The sequence below is a fragment of the Eumetopias jubatus genome, unplaced genomic scaffold (genome assembly GCF_037043125.1).
Source record: "Eumetopias jubatus isolate StellerSeaLion01/CBP00866 unplaced genomic scaffold, mEumJub1_p1.0 scaffold_3, whole genome shotgun sequence".
NCBI classification, from domain to species: domain Eukaryota; kingdom Metazoa; phylum Chordata; class Mammalia; order Carnivora; family Otariidae; genus Eumetopias; species Eumetopias jubatus.
The window spans coordinates 98595188-98613357 of record NW_028274809.1 but is presented as its reverse complement, the minus strand read 5'-3'; the positions used below and the strand labels follow the sequence as shown (position 1 = coordinate 98613357).

The 18170-nt window shown below is 34.3% G+C and overlaps 1 protein-coding gene across 2 annotated transcripts in view; it reads right to left on the bottom strand.

Annotated features, from left to right (window-relative positions):
* The window catches only part of DPP10 (dipeptidyl peptidase like 10), a 653604-nt gene that overhangs the window by 21743 nt on the left and 613691 nt on the right, over window positions 1-18170 (bottom strand). For both annotated transcript variants that reach the window (XM_028101300.2, XM_088022159.1), the window contains 2 exons: window positions 1812-2006; window positions 898-952 (listed from right to left, as the gene is read on the bottom strand). In XM_028101300.2, coding sequence (XP_027957101.1) covers window positions 898-952; window positions 1812-2006 — 250 coding nt within the window. The remainder of the gene's footprint in view (window positions 1-897; window positions 953-1811; window positions 2007-18170) is intronic.

Sequence of the window (18170 nt, the reverse complement as noted above, 5' to 3'; positions counted from 1 at the left end):
ATAAACTAGGTGACTAGTAAGTATCTGTATGGAGTCTATTTCCCTACTGTGAAAATGATGTTGAAACTGACATAAAAATTATGGCAGTGAGAAATAAATACCATGCAGAAAACACTAAAGACATAATTATGCATATTGCTCATCTTTTAGTTTTTTTTTTTTTAAGATTTTATTTATTTGAGAGAGAGAACGAGAGAGAGAGCACATGAGAGGGGGGAAGGTCAAGGGAGAAGCAGACTCCCTGTCAAGCAGGGAGCCCGATGCGGGACTCGATCCAGGGACTCCAGGATCATGACCTGAGCCAAAGGCAGCTGCCCAACCAACTGAGCCACCCAGGCACCTCATCTTTTAGTTTCTAAGCCCTGTCTGTCTTCCCCAAGGCTGTGGTACTTGATCCTTCTATAGCGAACACCCTGCTTCAAGAGCTTTATAGAACTGGCTCCCTTTTGTTATTTAGGTATCAGCCTAAATACCATTTAATCCAAGGGACCTTAGTTGACCACTTAATTCTAATAACATTGGCCCTTCCCAGAGTTAACTTTTGTCTACTTATTTTTTGTTTTCCTTATAAAACTTATTGCTATATGAAGCTATGTTTTTAATGTATGTGTTTATCTATTTCTCCTTTCTAGAAGATACGCTTTATGAAAACAGATTTTGTTGTTGTTCAGTTGTTGTTCTTCTAATACCAGCACCAATTAGATAATAAATAGTTGCTGGATTAATAAATGACAGAATGTGTATAGTATTAATTATAATATTACATTTTAAAGAATAGTACAGAAATATTATAGTAAAGTGAAGAAATTATATGTACAGATACAAACACATACACATATGTATAAATATGTACTTTATATACATATAAAAATACATATACACAACATTTCTATTTACCTTTCCAAAAATGCTTAATCTTTTGGAGTCAATGTATGGCTGTTTCAGTAAAAATCTGCAATGAGAAAAAAAATACAATTATATTTTCTTGAGTCAAATGCATATGGGAATTCATTCCGGGCATCCACACACATGCACACATACACACAAAACCCAGATCTCAAATTAGGAATACTTTAGTGGCTGGAGCTCTATTTATGTTGAAAGATCATAGATTCTAAAATCTTGCTACTCAAAGTGATGGTCCAGTTGTTGATACAAATGCAGAATTTTGGGCCCCATTCCAGACCCACTGATCTACATTTTGATTCTATCCTAGCCAATTTCTGTGTGCTGTTTTAAAGAACCTACTAGATTTCTTGGTCACTCATGCCTGTGTGGGAATAGTATCTGTGAAAGTTTAGGAATTGTAGTTAACTGGGAAGTAATAGACATTGTAGATTATTGTAAATAAATAATAGAGTGGTTAAATTAAGGTTTCTCCCATTTTTTTTTTTTTTAAGATAGGGCGTGGGGAGGGGCAGAAGGAGAGGGGGAGAGAGAATCTTAAGCAGGCTCCATGCCCAGCACAGAGGCTAATGCTGGGCTTAATCTCACAACCCTGAGATCATGACCTAAGCTAGAATCCAGAGTTGGACGCTTAACCAACTGAAACACCCAGGCGCTGTAAGGTCTCTCCCATTTTCATAAATCCAAAGTAAATTTTAATTCCAGAGGGGAAGTAAGATAATTGTTTTATTTGATGCTAAGAGTGAAAAGTACTGGAAAAATGCAATAGTCTATGTGACTAACTTAGAAAAACTGTCCATTCACTAAAGTATAAATCTCTGAATCAGTATTAGTAGTATTAATGTATCATATACTTAGCTTCTGTCATTATAAGAAAAACAGTAGGAAAATGTGCACCCACTTACTTCACAGCTGCTATTTGGTCCTTTACTTCCACTGAACCTAACCTTCGATGAATCTCCTGCAAAATTTTCAGGCCCTGGAATCCACTTCCTCTGCCATCAAATCGTGCTGTGATGACATTATCTGTGTCAACAAGTACTGAATCCCAGTCAATATGGAACTTATCTGTAACCAACTGGCCTCCTGGTTCTTCATCCCTGTAAATACCAACACATTGGACCAAAACAAGAGCAATTGGCACTGTGGTAGAAATTTTAGCTTTCACACTTACTATTTAAAAATTTTGGAAAAGACCCATGTGGGCTATTAAAATTTCTGTTAATTCTTGATAATAAACCTGAAAGTATAATGCCATTTTCCTTTGTAAAATTTCAAATGAAAAGTTCTCTAATGAACTGAAAATATGAAACAAGATTTAAAACTGTTCTAAGAGATTATTTTAACTCATTTTTCAAATGAGAGAAATGAAGGAAAATACATTCACATTCCATTGTCATTTCTAAAGAATAATGATCAAGTTGACATAAAGGTCCTACTTTATTGAATTTCTTCCAATGTGTTTTAGAAATGTCCTGCAGATGGTATACAAGGGCCAAAGGATCTGATAGAGATCAGAACCATTTATGGAGACTTAATAATAGTTCAATAAGCATTATAAGGACAACAGACCCAAAATGAAGTCACTTTTACTAAATTTCACCAAAACTTAAAACCTAACTTAAATGCAATTTCATCCTCTCCCAGGATTGGAATTTTAAACCAATCACATTGGAATTTCATGATCTATGCTAGTGAGGTAATCTACATGTTAAGACCCTTCCCATAGCCCCCATCTTCCCCTTAAGGGAAGGTGACCTGGGATGAAACAGTCTTACTTTTTTTGCTAAAACCGTTCTGTCCTACCCCATTCCTGTCTATAAAATCCTTCCACTTTGTACAGGTCTATTTGCTAGATGGGATGCTGCCCAAATCATAAATCATTGAGTAAAGTCAATTAGATCTTTAAATTATTCAATTGAATTTTGTTTCTTACCACAAGAAATGGACAATCCTAAAGAATTTCAGACTCAAAAAGAAATATTGCATTAACATTCCCTGTATTTTTTTTTCTGGTGGAATTCTCACTAAAGAGAATTTAAGGATACATTGAGAAAAAATTATTTTACAGCACTAAAGTTAACAAGAAAAGGAAAGACATAGGTTTGAAAAATTTGAAAACTAGAAGTAAAGAAAGACATGCAGGTTATAAAGCATGAACATTGTCTCTGGAGGGATAAGGTGGTCAAATTTTAAAAAGTCAGATTACAATGGTACAGTGGTATCTTATTTTCTAGAATATAGAAAAGGTAAAAAAGCAGCCTCTCATAAAATCACAGATTATCTAGATCCAAACCTAGATATAGTTCAAACATGCATTTGTCCATGTGATAGATTTAAAGAGCATCAAACATGCAATTTTCTGAGAACGTCTCCAATTTTATTTGAGCTGCATACCAGAAATTTTCACCCTATTCACTCTCCTGTCAAAACACCAAACTTTCTTGGCTGCATTATGCTTATGTGTTGCTTAGAAGCACCAGTACATAACAATACACAAACTAATCCTCATCAACAAGCTTTAAGGTTATCAGATTTGCTAAAGAAAATAACTTCTGGGCAGCAAATGGAACTGAACTGGTACAGGGGCTGTGTGAAACCAGTGAGTTTAGGTAAAGGAGGAGGTAGGGAATGGGACAAAATAATGGACAACTAAAATTTACTAGATGCTGTTATCAGCTAACTTTTGTCTCTCAAAATCCATATGTTGAATCTCTAATAACGCCTACTGCCTTAGAATGTGACTGTATTTGGAGATAATGCCATTCCAGTGGTGAGTCCGTTAAAATCAGGACTTTAGGGTGGGCCCTTATCCATCTGATTGGTGTCCTTAAAAGAAAATCAGGACACAACAGAGACCTGAGGTGCATGAATCATGCAGAAGAAAGACCCTGTGAAGAGGCAGCAAGAGGGAAACCAGCTGTAAGCCAAGGAGAGAGGTTTCAGAATAGGTAAAACCTGCTGACTCCTTAATCTTAGACTTCTGTTCTCCACAACTGTGAGAAAATAACATTTCTATTATTAGTATGCCCAGCCCTGGTAAACTACTACAGATGTCTTTTGTAGTTTAAATACTTAAGATCTATTATTTTATTTACTATACACTACCAAAATTTATTTAACCTTTCTGGGGAGGAAGCTGTCTTTTGCATGGCTTATTACATGTATTATTATTCTTATCCTATAAATAAACTGTGCTATGAAAGTGGGTTAATCATGATCTCCCTCCATCCCCCTCTAAATCACACAATTAATGATGATCCCATGACCCAAATCTAAATCTGTTTTGTCCTTCCATGGTGTCTGCAATCTTTAGCTCTTCTTGTAATTTTATTTTTAATTTTAATTTTTAGTTTTTGCAACATTACCTCTTTATCTCTTTATCAGATTATTGGGAATTGTTACTCCAAATATCCACATGCTCATACCTAGAATTCTGATTGCCTAGTTCAGAATGAAGTGTGGAGTTGCTATTTTTTCCAGATTCCCGGGTGATACTGATATAACTTGTCTATCATTTGAGAAATAGCATGAATCATTATGCCTAGCACATTATGCCGGAACACAGAAAATGCTGTTGAACTAGATCTTTTCAGGGAAAGTAGACTCATGTGAGGTTTTAAATGGAAGGACCTTAAAAAGCCTTTAGTTTATATAAAGATACTATATTTTGAAGCTTGGGGATTTATTGCAAATACTAGAAAGCAAACCATCATTCACAGAGAATAAGGTACAATGATTAACTTCAGTTTTTAAGCTGAGTAAAAATATGACCATGAGTCCTAACTTTACTCTGAATATAATAGATAGGCAAGAAACTAAAACTCCCAAGATTCAGTTTCCTTATCTTTAATGATGGCAAGATACTGTCGTTTTCCTCAGAGAGTTTTGTATGCATTAAATGACATAATGTATTTGAAAATACTCTCTGAAATATAGTAAGCAATTTAAGACAATTATTAAATTCATGAAACCTCTGTTATTATTTTGTTTGCAGCCAGTGTTGCTTGTTTTGAGCATATTTCCTTGCAGTTAGAATTGGAGAACTGTATAAAAGCTTTGGGCCAATTGTACAGAAATTAAACTGGGCAGTGTCTATGGATAAAGGTATTGTGCCATGTCATATGAGATATTATGTCAGATGGACGAATGATACCTAAAGACTTACAAGAAAATATAAAAGTTAATCCACAGATCCTTGGGAGTGATGATCAGAGTGCTGTCCTTTATTAAAGCAGAATTTTCCAACTTTACACACTGGCAGCAGCTCTAAGGTAACATTGTAAAATGTTTTGTTGACATGGAAGATAATAATTTTCCAATTTACTTGTGAACTGTTGCAGTGTTCACAGCTACTTAATGAGTTCAAAACTAAATTAAGTGTAGACAAAATGTTAATAAGTCACATTTTATGGCAGGCAAATTATTTTTTAAATACAGTTTAAAATAACGCACATTTTTCAAACTTAATGATTAATAAATGGTTGTAGATTTTTATAAACAAAAACCTTCAATCCCTTACTCAGGCTTGAAATACCCAGAGAAAAATAACAATTCCACTCCTTTGGTATTTTCTCTAAATGGCCATTTTTAACTTTGAACCTTGTCTTCACAAGTTTTCAATGTTAGAACATGCAATGATATCAGTACATTACCAGTCAATGACTTTAACACATTTCTCCATCTAGGTGGGTTTGTTGTTCTTTCTTTTTTGGTGCATGGTACAGGCATATCTATTTCAAGGTGAGTTATGAAAGAACATGAATTGGTTATGCAGAATTGGCGAGCTTCAATTTATTTGGTTCTTTGTCTTTCTCTTAGTGTCATCTTCATCTTTTTTTTAAGCTCTAAGTGTTTATTATTTTTTTTTAAATTTTAATACCAGTATAGTTAACATACAGTGTTATATTAGTCTCAGGTGTACAATCATCTTCATCTTTTTTACTATGCTATTTTGTTTTACTCTCTCTGTTTCACATATCTCTGGGGGCCCACAGAAAGGAGGGTGTTTCAAGGTTGAGAGTAGGGACATACAATTTTGTTGAGGGTTGCAGTAAAAGAACAGTCCCACCTGTTCTTAGCAGTGGAGAGACTGCAGCAACATGAAATGTGTATTTCCTAACACAGGCAGCAAAATCAAATTAAGACTAAACTTTTCTTAGAAGTTAAAGTCTTGGAACGTTTATTTCAATACCTTCAGCACTAAGCATGTCTGTATGGATGAAGAGTTCAGGGTATGAGCATATAATAAAATATAGAAAGAAAGATGAGTAAACACAATATCCAATAGACTTTTAAAATGACAAAACAATCTTTATGACTTAACACCATGTATACCAAAACTGAATTCAAGTGAAGACCAACCAAATTGTTCAGACTACATGTTTGGTCAGGTTCACAAATTGCTATTTAAATTCATGTAAAGAGAGCTGAAGATCTACGTTTTGGTCCTGACTTTGTTAGGATATGCTGAGTTACCCTGAGTAATTATATGCAGCTTTTATTTTTATTTACTGTTTTTTTGTTGTTTTAAAGTAGTATGTTGTAAATAGTTAAGATCACATCCAGTACATTTTAAGAATTTTCCTAACCAGTAAAACTTGGTTACAATAGATGGAAGGAAAGTATTTTTGAATGAGTATACTTTCCTTGACTAGTCTATTGCATGGCAGAATTTCTTTTCCTACATGGTAGAATTTGAAACTGCTACACTAACAGCTGCTTATCTGTCCACTGGGGTGTGGAAGGAGGTGCCACAATAGAAGGTGAGTTTGACATAGGACATTTGCCTTAAACAATATTTGTCTTGCCTTAATCTGAAATTTACTTAATAAAAATTTATAGTTAGTGATGGTTTAGTTGTAACATACGGAGTTTGACCTTTTTCAAGCAATACATGCATAGTGATACATACTTTGGCTAAGGGCTTCTTGGCTAATTCCTTCTATTTCTCATTTTAAGATCCTTAGATTTCTTCTCATGGATGGATTGTTCTATACGCGGAATAACAAAATGACTCTTCTCATATATTTATTTATTGCAACATGTGAGAAATAACATTATTTTTTTCCTATCAGAGAACTGTTTCTTGTCCATATCCCCGTCTTCTTCCATTAAGAATATCACTAATATCTGCAACTTTCTGATCCGTGGTTTGTTTACAATATAATTTTTGGCTGAACAGCTTTGTTTTTTCTGAGTTATAGGGAAGTGTTTGATATGGTCAAGGTTAGTTAGGCTTCTACCTACGTCCTTTCTTACACTGGCAAAGCCTGTGTTTCTGGTGGTGGTTATGATAAGGCCTACCTGATAATATACACAAAATTAAGCTTATCAGCCAAATTCTCAAATTCTGTTACTCTTCAACACTTGTGTTCATATACTTGCATTCATAGACCCTGTTCAGTGTTAAACGTTTTAGAAAAATTGCATTAATCCACTGGGATTAGAGATTATAGAAATGTGGGGTGCCTTCCTGAAAAAGGGTACAGGTGGTATGATGATAGGACCAGATTGAGTTGAGCCCAGGTCCAGTGGCTTTAGACAATTTAGATAATTTCTGAGTCTTAGTACAACAACAGTCAAGTTTTTTTCTTTAGTCTAAGGGAAAATTCAGTTGCATTAAAAATGTTCTACTTTTCACAGTGGGTGGATCTTTCAGTTAATTCAGAATAAAAGGATTTGTACATGTAGACATTTGTGTGTGTGTATACCTGATTTCTTTCCACACACAGTCATGTGTATTTGTACATTGCATATAATACGTGTGTCCCTGTATGTGTAAGTTCTTTCTTCTCCTGCTTCCACAGATAGATAATTCTTCTGGCAACAAAACAAAACCAAGAGAATCTTACCCTGGTATACTCTTCTGGATTATAAAACTTGTGACATTGAAATTAGGTTTTTTTTAAGTCATTTTTTTCCCCAGTAGGTTTTCTTTATATTCAAAAAGCTACTGAAACAAGTAATTTGATGCTTTTTCTTGATCAGAATTTAGATCTCTGAATTTGGGAGGCTATTTCGTTTTAGTAAAATGGGATCTTTTTTATCCTTCTACTTCTCTACTCAATCTCTCCCCTTTCCTCCTATTTTTTTTTTTTTTTTAAAGAATAGGCTTCCTCATATCAGGATCAGTTTCTGACCTATTTTTCCTTGTTTTGAAAGGAATTCAGTTAGATTTTGTTCATTGATTTCTCTTGAATAAAAGCCAGAGATTGAATCCTTAGTATGATACGAAAACTGCATAACAATTATCATTAGAGCAATGAAGAAAAAGCAGAATCCAGTTCATTAAATCAAGTTATTTCTATTGTTGTAGGAAGCCAAAAAATGAAAAGCTTATCAGAATGTAGGTTGAGACACTGAACAGCATGGATATTAATGAGCCAGCTATAAAACTCAAAAATAGACTGTTAGTATTATCTACACAAAATTAACCTCAGGATAAACATCTTAGCACATGAAAATATTGGAAGAGAACCAACAGAAAAGGGCCTCAGGGATATCTCACAGAAATGGTGCAGTAAAATGGGAGCAAGTTCCAATCTCCTAATCATCTCTGCTGTCAAGAGTCTTACTACATTAATTCTTACCCATTGGCCAGTTTCCATTTGGGATACCTTCTAACAGAGTGGCTGAGGAGGTAGAAAGAAAAGGGAGTTTGGTGATATTTACTTTGAGTTGCTGGGAATGACTATATCATCACTGAGGTAGACCAGCATTTGATCCACTTCTTTGGATCTCTTTGGAGAGGGTCACAGTCAAAAGAAAGTTTAGCACGTTGCATAAACAGATCAAGAACAGATAAACTGGCCTTATTCTTGATGAGTATGTAACTGTTAGGTAAATCTCCTATACAGCAGGTCTGCTTTAGATATTATAATATAAAATATTCTACATGTTGGCTTAACAAACAGGAATTTTCCAGATGAAAATAGGACAAAGCATGTATATCTTAAAAGAAGGAGCAGTTGACTATCTCAACAGTGTCCTGTTTCTTCATTTTCTAATGGAGAATACAATTCAGCATTGGACTGTTGTGAAGGTTAACGTTGAGGCAAGCAATACATGGGCTACATATCAGGGATTACAGTGGATTCCTAGTAGAGAAATGGATGATAATTACATGCAAACTTTGAATCTGCATGTTATCCTCAATAGGGCTTCATTTACCTTCAATAGTATTTGGTGGTTATATACTTTTTTTTTCTTTCTAACTACAGAATCTGGATTCTAGAAGTCAGTTTATCAACTGAAAAATGTGCCTGTGTAAACACAGGTGATACTAAGCTTACTTTATGTGTCAATTAAATAGAAATAATAATAACTATAGAGCTAATTAGGGACAATTATTAGAAGAACCACTTTACAGTTTAGTAAACCAAGACACAGGTAAAGCAGCTGTAAACCATAGATGAATAACCTACATCTTTGAAAGAACACAATTATTAAAGTAGACCTTAGTGAAATATTAATTCTCTATCTTTGGCATCTAAATAATTACATTCTTAAAAAGAATTTATGATTCTTAGCTGGAATAAAGAATATAAGATTTTGAGAGTTTTATTTTTTTTTTTTTTTTTTTTACCAAGTTCTAACTCTGGGCCTTTTCATAAATTTATACCATATCTTTTAAATGCTTTTATCTCTAAAATTGTTTAGGGAAAAGTAGTAAAAGTCCCAAAATGTATCCTTTGGCTAAGTTTTCACCTCTTGGTAGATCTCTACCAGGTGACACTCTACCAAGCACTTCTGATTACAATATGTCCTATTGTACTCACTGGACTATGAGAAAAAAAGTAAAATAATGTATAAGTATTATTAAGTATTATCTTGTAAACAGTATGATATATAGATGATTTTTCCATGATTATCCATATATATTAAGATTTATGTGTACATATATTTTTTAAAGATTTTATTTATTTATTTGACAGAGAGAGACACAGTGAGAGACACAGTGAGAGAGGGAACACAAGCAGGGGGAGTGGGAGAGGGAGAAGCCAGCTTCCCGCCGAGCAGGGAGCCCGATGCGGGGCTCGATCCCAGGACCCTGGGATCATGACCTGAGCTGAAGGCAGCCACTTAACTGACTGAGCCACCCAGGTGCCCTGGTATTTCCACATTCTTAAAATGATGTCCCTTATCCAATAAATAATATTTTAAGATGCTCAGTAATCAATGTTAAAGAGAAGCACTGAAAAGATAACATGAAAATCAATCATTATCGGGCATTATCCAGAAAGATTATTAGAGAAATGAGAAATGGACCTCACATTTTTCTGAGTGGGATACCACATGGCAGAGAAACTGATTCATTCGAAGGCTGAATTTAAACACATTATAAACTCTCAAATCATTTATATCTCCCTCATTCCCTATCTTGATTGAATTCATTCCCAATGACTAACTCAGGGTTGATTGATTTGTTTGACATGCATTCATTCATTCTGTCAATATTTCTGAATACAAATACTATTCCTGTCATTGTTAAGGCAAAACAATATAAAAGGAGTTCTTATAATCAAGGAGTTGACAATTAATAGAAAAGAAAGCAAAGCAAACATTGTAATCTGGTGTGGTTATATAATAGAGGTGTGCATTGAATTTGAAGAAATACACCTTAAAGTGTTAAGGAGAAGTTTTCCAGCTGGCAAAAAAAAAAAAAACAAACCACACACACACAAAAACAGGAATGATTGAGAATGTGGTATTTTCCTGAATAAAGCAGTTTTTTTTTTTTTTTTTTCCTTTTGTTTTTCAGTATCTAGGGACTGAATCTCTACTAGGGGGTAGGTGGAGTCAGATTAAATCAGGAGAGACACATTTTCAGATATGGATCACACAAAGTTCACCCTAGCATCAGAGTAGAAAAGCAACTAAAAGAAGATAGAGCAACAAACTACGGAAAAAGAAGGGTAGGTAGAGAGCAGGGTGGCAGATTGGAATTGACTCATCCAGATATGGTGTCTGCCTGTGCGGGGTTTCAAAAGAAGAGTGTGGGCTCTTGGACAACCTCATTGGTTCAAAGATGAAGGCAAGACACTTGCAGTCCCATGAGCATGTTATCAAAATTTGAAACAATATCCATATTGTTTGTTGAAAGTATGTTTATCTGATGTTATCTTGATTGTTGGACATGAGTGGCTGAATAATTTCTCTCACTACATATGTATCAATTAATCATATCCTGCTATTTAACAGAATAATTATATAGAAAAGAGCTGACAAACAGCTCACTTCCATCTAGATGACCACGTTTTAGTACTCTGGTATGCATGACATTGAATGAATGCTGAAACTATCTAGATAAAAATGAATCATGATCTCCAGTTAGAATGACTTAGTGGAAAACTAATAGTGACTGCATTCATCTACTTTCTGGACATCATCCATTTATTCACTCAACATGTATTTTGGAGTGACTCTTAACTGCAAAAGCTAACTGGGCTGTGAGACATATGGAATACATAAAGATTTTAACATTTCTATTAAGGTGCTGAAATATTCCATAAGCCATTCTATAAATTATTTTTCTCAATTATTCACTTCTAAACTGGATTTTCCTCCAGAAGTCTTGGTCCAAAATCCAGTGGGAGTCACAAATTTCCCAGTAAGCCTATAAAAGCATCCTCATAAAAATTGTCACTAGAAAAGTGACAATATGATTGATATGCTTCAGGATATATGGAGGGCCTTTGGACAGAAGGCTATGGCTCTAGAAGGAAACACAGATTTGGAATTGTAATAAAATACAAATGGACAGATGAGGGTGAAAAGTTTCAAGAACATAAGATTGATGGGTGACCATAAATTTATTAGGATTTCAAGGAAGATGGATTCAGGAAGAAGGAGCAAAGTCATAGAGGCATGCCAGAGTATGTGCATTCTGGAAATTAATATGTTTCATAGTAACTGCCTCCCAGAGTTAGACATTTGTCAGGTGTAGCAATGATATGTTGAACATGAAAGAGTAGAAAATGGGAAGAGATGATTCCTTGCACTGAACTAAACTCCCCAGCTCCATACTGCTTCTCTTCATGGATATAGCAAACAAACAACTGTTCATTTTTAAATAACAGTACATCTGTCTGGATTGTGTCCTGCCAGGTTCTAGGCATTTAGGTTCATATGTATTTATCAAATAAACATCTGTAACTCTAAGCTATCTCCCATGTAATCTATAGTCTCGCACCATAAAGAATGACAGATTAGTCAGTAAGTTTTTATAGGGTTCCTCTATGCATGCCAGGCATTATGGAGACACACTTAGCAAATCTAAAAAAGGATTATAGATTTCAAGATGCTTATCTTTTTATCTCCCCCCAGCTATGGCATAGATTCTTGTACATAAAAGTGACATGTAAATGTGTTATACTAAATTACATATATATGAATAGAAAATAAAAATAACAAAAACAATTCAAGGTAGTAAATGCCGAAATGGATATAGATATATATAGTATACTTATAAAGATGAATATAGACTACCGGGTTCTTCAAGGCACCTTATAGTGTTCAAGACTGGAGAAAGACAATTAAGCATCTGAAGGGAGAATAAAGAGTAGGAAAGAAAAAAGGTCATGACCCCATAGAGACCACTGTAAATGGAAGTCACTGAGATTTATCTGTAGTGGTGGTAATGCTTCACAGATTTTCTGTTACAGTAAAATATTCTGTTGCCATTGATTTACTTTCAAGATCACAAAATTAGGTTGGGGTTTCAGAAAATATGGCCACAGAGAGGTCCTCAGGACCATTTCTTCTGAGGTTCCATAATGAAGATTTAGTAGAAAGGGGATTCCAAATTGTCAGAGGCTACTTTCTTCAAGGCCAATCTTCCTTCCAGCTACTCAGGTAATTTGCTGCAGCCTGTCTCCAACTGATGCATTCATCATAGGATTTCCTGGATGTAAATCCATCTGTATAGGTGAAGAAAGGACTCACAGTCTGTCAGGTAAGTTGAACATGAAAGTCTGTCAGGTACTAGATACACTGCACAGAAGAGCAAAACAGTAGTGACACCAAAATCACTCAATCATCTCTTAGCCTGATTTAAGTAATAGTCACTTTATTATTTCTCACTGTCTCTTTGTCCATTTAGGAAAAAAAAAATTCAGTTATACTTTCTTTTTTACAGTGGGGATTCCACTTGTTACTGAAGACAGAGTTTAATCTTAAGAGAAAAAAAAAATGCCTTTAAATTATAAGCAACCTGCAAAAACACATTAAAAAACGCTTAAGCTGTTCTCACCCATATAGGTTTACAAGCATAAATATTTTAGAAATTATTATGCATCTTAAAACACTAGACCACTTTATAAAAATGAAGTCAAAAAAGAAAAATCCTGTGTGGTTTAGTAAGTCATGTTCTTTTTTTTTCTTTTTTTAAAGATTTTTTATTTATTTGAGAGAGAGAATGAGATAGAGAGAGAGCATGAGAGGGGAGAGGGTCAGAGGGAGAAGCAGACTCCCCGCTGTGCAGGGAGCCCGATGCGGGACTCGATCCCGGGACTCCAGGATCATGACCTCAGCCAAAGGCAGTCGCCCAACCAACTGAGCCACCCGGGCGCCCAGTAAATCATGTTCTGTAAAACTTCCAAGAATTTACCTCTGAAAACGAAGGAGTTTGGATAAAGTAAATGAATATTTGCTATGATTGGCATATACAAATAAAAATACTTTCATTTTTCCCTTATCAACCAAAAACATAGCAAAGTAAATTCCATAGGCTTGACTATGTTTTTTTTAATCTGTTTTCATGATGAATGTGTATTACATAACTATAGGTGCTAAATGACATATTACATAATTCTATCAATAATTTAAAAAGTATTTGTTTTTATTTTTTGTTGTATATTTGAAAAACCAAACAGCTTTCAAAGAAAATAATGCCTATGAGATCATCTTTCTCCATTATTTTTTTCCATAATTTGTAATGGTCTTTGATATTTTTTGAACTTTTTCATTTTAATTCTAGTACAGTTAACATACAGTGTTACATTAGTTTCAGGTGATATAATGATATATGATATAATGATTCCTCAATTCTGTACGTTACTCAGTGCTCATCATGTAAGTGTGCTCTTTAATCCCCATCACCTATTTCACCCATCCCCCCCACCTACCTCCCCTCTGGTAACCATCAGTTCTCTCTAGTTAAGGGTCTGTTTCTTGTTCTCTCTCTCTCTCCCCACCCTCTCTTTGTTTTGTTTCTTAAATTCCACGTGAGTGAAATCATAAGGTATTTGTCATTCTCTAATTGACTTATTTTGCTCACCATTGTCCTCTCTAGTTCCATCCAAGTTTTTGCAAATGGGAAGATTTCATTCTTTTTTTATGGCTGAATAATATCCCATTGTATATATACACCACATCTTCTTTATCCATTCTTCTGTTGATGGAAACTTGCACTGCTTCTACAATTCGGCTGTTGTAAATAATGCGGCAATAAACATAGGGGTGCATATAGCCTTTCAAATTAGTGTTTTTGTATTCTTTGGTTAAATACCCAGTAGTGTGATTACTGGATCAGAGAGCATTCTATTTTTAGTTTTTTGAGGAACCTCCATACTACTTTTCAGAGTGGCTGCAACAGTTTGCATTCTCAACAGCAGTGCACGAGGATTCCATTCTCTCCATATCTTTGCCAACACTTGTTTCTTGTGTTGTAGATTTTAGCCACTGACCGGTGTGAGATGTTATCTCATTGTGGTTTTGATTTACACTTCCCTGATGATGAGTGATGTTGAGCATCTTTTCATGTGTCTGTAAGCCATCTGCATGTATTCTTGTGAGAAATGTCTGTTCATGTCTTCTGCCCAGTTTTTAATTGGATTATTTGTTTTTGGGGTGTTGAGTTGTATCAGTTCCTTATGTATTTTGAATACTATATCGGACATGTCATATGCAGATATCTTCTCCCATTCCATAGGTTGTTTTTTAGTTTTGTTGATTGTTTCCTTCGCTGTGCAAAAGTTTTTTATTCTGACTTAGTCTCAGTAGTTCAGTTTTGCTTTTCTTCCCTTGCTTCAGGAGATGTAACTAGAAAAATGTTGCTATGGCCCAGGTGAATTACTGCCTGTGCTCTATTTTAGGATTTTTTATGGTTTCAGGTCTCACATTTAGGTCTTTAATCCACTTTGAATTTATTTTTGTGTCTGGTATAAGAAAGTGGTCCAGTTTCATTCTTTTGTATGTAGCAGTCCAGTTTTCTCAACACCATTTGTTGAAGAGATTTTTTTTTTTTTTCCATTACATATTCTTGCCTCCTTTGTTGAAGACTAATTGACCATATAGTTGTGGGTTTATTTCTGGGTTTTCTGTTCTGTTCTATTGATCTCTGTGTCTGTTTTTGTGCCAGTGCAGTACTCATTTGATTACTACAGATTTGTAATGTAACTTGAGGTCTGGAATTGTGATGCCTCCAGCTTTTCTTTTTCAGGATTGTTTTGACTATTCAGGGTCCTTTATGGTTCCAAACAAATTTTAGGATTATTTGTTCTAGTTCTGTGAAAAATGCTATTGGGTATTTTGATAACGGATTTCATTGGGTTATCTGGACATTTTAACAATATTTGTTCTTCCAGTCTGTAAGCAAGAAATATCTTTGTGTTGTCTTCAATTTCTTTTTATCAATGTTTTATACTTTTCAGAGTATAGGTCTTTCACCTCCTTAAGTTTATGCCTAGGTATTTTACTGTTTTGGGTACAATTGTAAATAGGATTGCTTTCTTAATTTTCTGTTTCTGTTGCTTCATTATTAGTGCATAGAAATGCAGTGGATTTCTGTACATTGATTTTGTATCCTGCAACATTACTGAATTCATTTATCAGTTCTAGTAATTTTTTGGTGGAGTCTTGAGTTTTCTATATAAGTACCATGTCATTTTGAATAGTGTAAATTTTATTTCTTCTTTACCAAATTTGATGACTTTATTAGTTTTTCTTATCTGATTGCTGTGGCTAGGATTTCCATTACTATGTTGAATGAAGTGGTGAGAGTGGCCACCCCTGTCTTGTTCCTGATATTAGGGGGAAGGCTCTCAGTTTTTCACCATTGAGTGTAATTTTAGCTGTGGGTTTTTCATATATGGCCTTTATGTTGTTGAGTTATATTCCCTCTAAACCTGCTTTTCTGAAGGTTTATATCATCAATGGATGTTGTACTTTGTCAGAATGCTTTTTCTGCCTTCAGTTGAAATGATCATATGGTTTCTATCCTTGCCCTTAATGTGATGTATCATGTTAACTGATTTGCCAATTTTGAACCACCCTTACATCCTGGGAATAAATCCACTTGATTTTGATGAATGAGTCTTCTAATGTATTGTTGGATTCAACTTGCTGATATTTTATTGAGGTTTTTTGAATGTATATTCATCAGATAATGGCCTGTAATATTCTCTCTATAGATGGATAGATAGATAGATCTTTTATTTATTTTTATTTTTTGGAGTGTCTTTATTTCATTATGGTATCAGGGTAATGCAGACCTCATAGAATGAATCTGGAAGTTTTCCTTCCTCTTCTATTTTGGAATAGTTTGAGGAAAAAAGGTATTAACTTTTCCTTAAATGTTTAGTAGAAGTCACCTGTGAAGCCATCTGGTCTTGAGTTTTGGGGAATTTTTTGATTACTGATTCAGTTTCTTTGCTGGTAGTTGGTCTGTTTAAATTTCTATTTCTTCCTTCTTCAATTTTAGTAGACTACACATTTCTAGGAATTTATCCATTTCTTCTAGGTTGTCCAAGTTGCTAGCATATAACGTTTCATAATATTCTTATAATCCTTTTTATTTCTGTTATATCAGTTGTGATTTCACCTCTTTCATTTCTGGTTTTATTTATTTGAGTCATTTTTTATGAGTCTGGCTAAATGTTTATCAGTTTTGTTTATCTTTTCAAGGAACCAACTACTGGTTTCTTTGATCTGTACTTTTTTTTTTAAGTTGTTATTTCATGTATTTCTGCTCTCACCTTACTATTTCCTTCCTTCTACTGGTTTGGTGTTTTGTTATTTTTATAGCTCCTTTAGGTGTAATATTGTGTTGCTTGAGATTTTTCTTGCTTCTTGAGGCAATTTTGCTGTATCCTTATCCCAAAGATTTTGGGTCATTATGTTTTCCTTTTCATTCGTCTCCATGTATTATTATTTTTTATTTCCTCTTTGCTTTCTTGGTTGACCCATTCATTGTTTACTAGCATGATATTTAGCGTCTTTGTATATGTGTTCTTTACAGAATTTTTCTTGTGATTGATTTCTAGTTTCATAGCATTCTGTCAGAAAAGATCCCTGGTATGACTTCAATCTTTTTAAATTTGTTAAGACTTATTTTGTGGTCTAACATGTTGATCTATTTTGAGAATGTTCCATGTACACTTGAAAAGAAGGTGTATTCTGCTAATTTTGGATGAAATATTTTGAATAGATCTTTTAGGTCTATCTGGTCCAAAATGTCATTCAAAGCCACTGTTAACCTTGTTGATTTTCTTTGTATGATCTGTCCATTGAGGTAAAAGTCCCCTGCTATTACTGTATTACTATTGATTACTTCCTTTACGTTTGTTATTAACTGCTTTATGTATTTGGGTACTCCCAGAATGGGTGGATAAATATTTACAATTGTTATATCTTCTTGTTGGCTTTTCCCCTGAATGATTATATAGTGCCCTTCTCTGTCTCTTGTTACAGTCTTTGCTTTAAAGTATTTTGTTGAATATAAGTATTGCTACCCTGGCTTTCTTTTCACACACATTTGCATGATAAACACTTCTGCATCCCTTCACTTTCAGTCTTCATGTATCTTTAGGTCTGAAATGAGTCTATTGTATACAGCATATAGATAGGTCTTGTTTTTTCATCCATTTTGTCACCCTCTGTCTTTTGATTGGAATGTTTAGTCCATTTTCATTCAATGTAATTACTGATAAGTAGGTACCTATTGTCATTTTGTTACTTGTTTTATGGTTGTTTTTGTAGTTCTTCTCTGTTCCTTTCTTCTCTTGCTCTCTTTCAAGATAAGTTGGTTTTCTTTAGTGATATACTTGGATTACTTTCTTTTTTTTTTTTGCATATTACTGATTTTTGATTTGTGGTTACCATTTGGTTTGTATATAACATCTTCTGTATATAGCAGTGTATGTTAAGTTTGAACTCATTCTTTACAACTTCCCACCTTCTAGGTATATGGTGTCATACTTCATATCCTTTTATTTTGTGAGTTCCTTGACTGATTTTTATAAATATACTTATTTTTAGTGCTT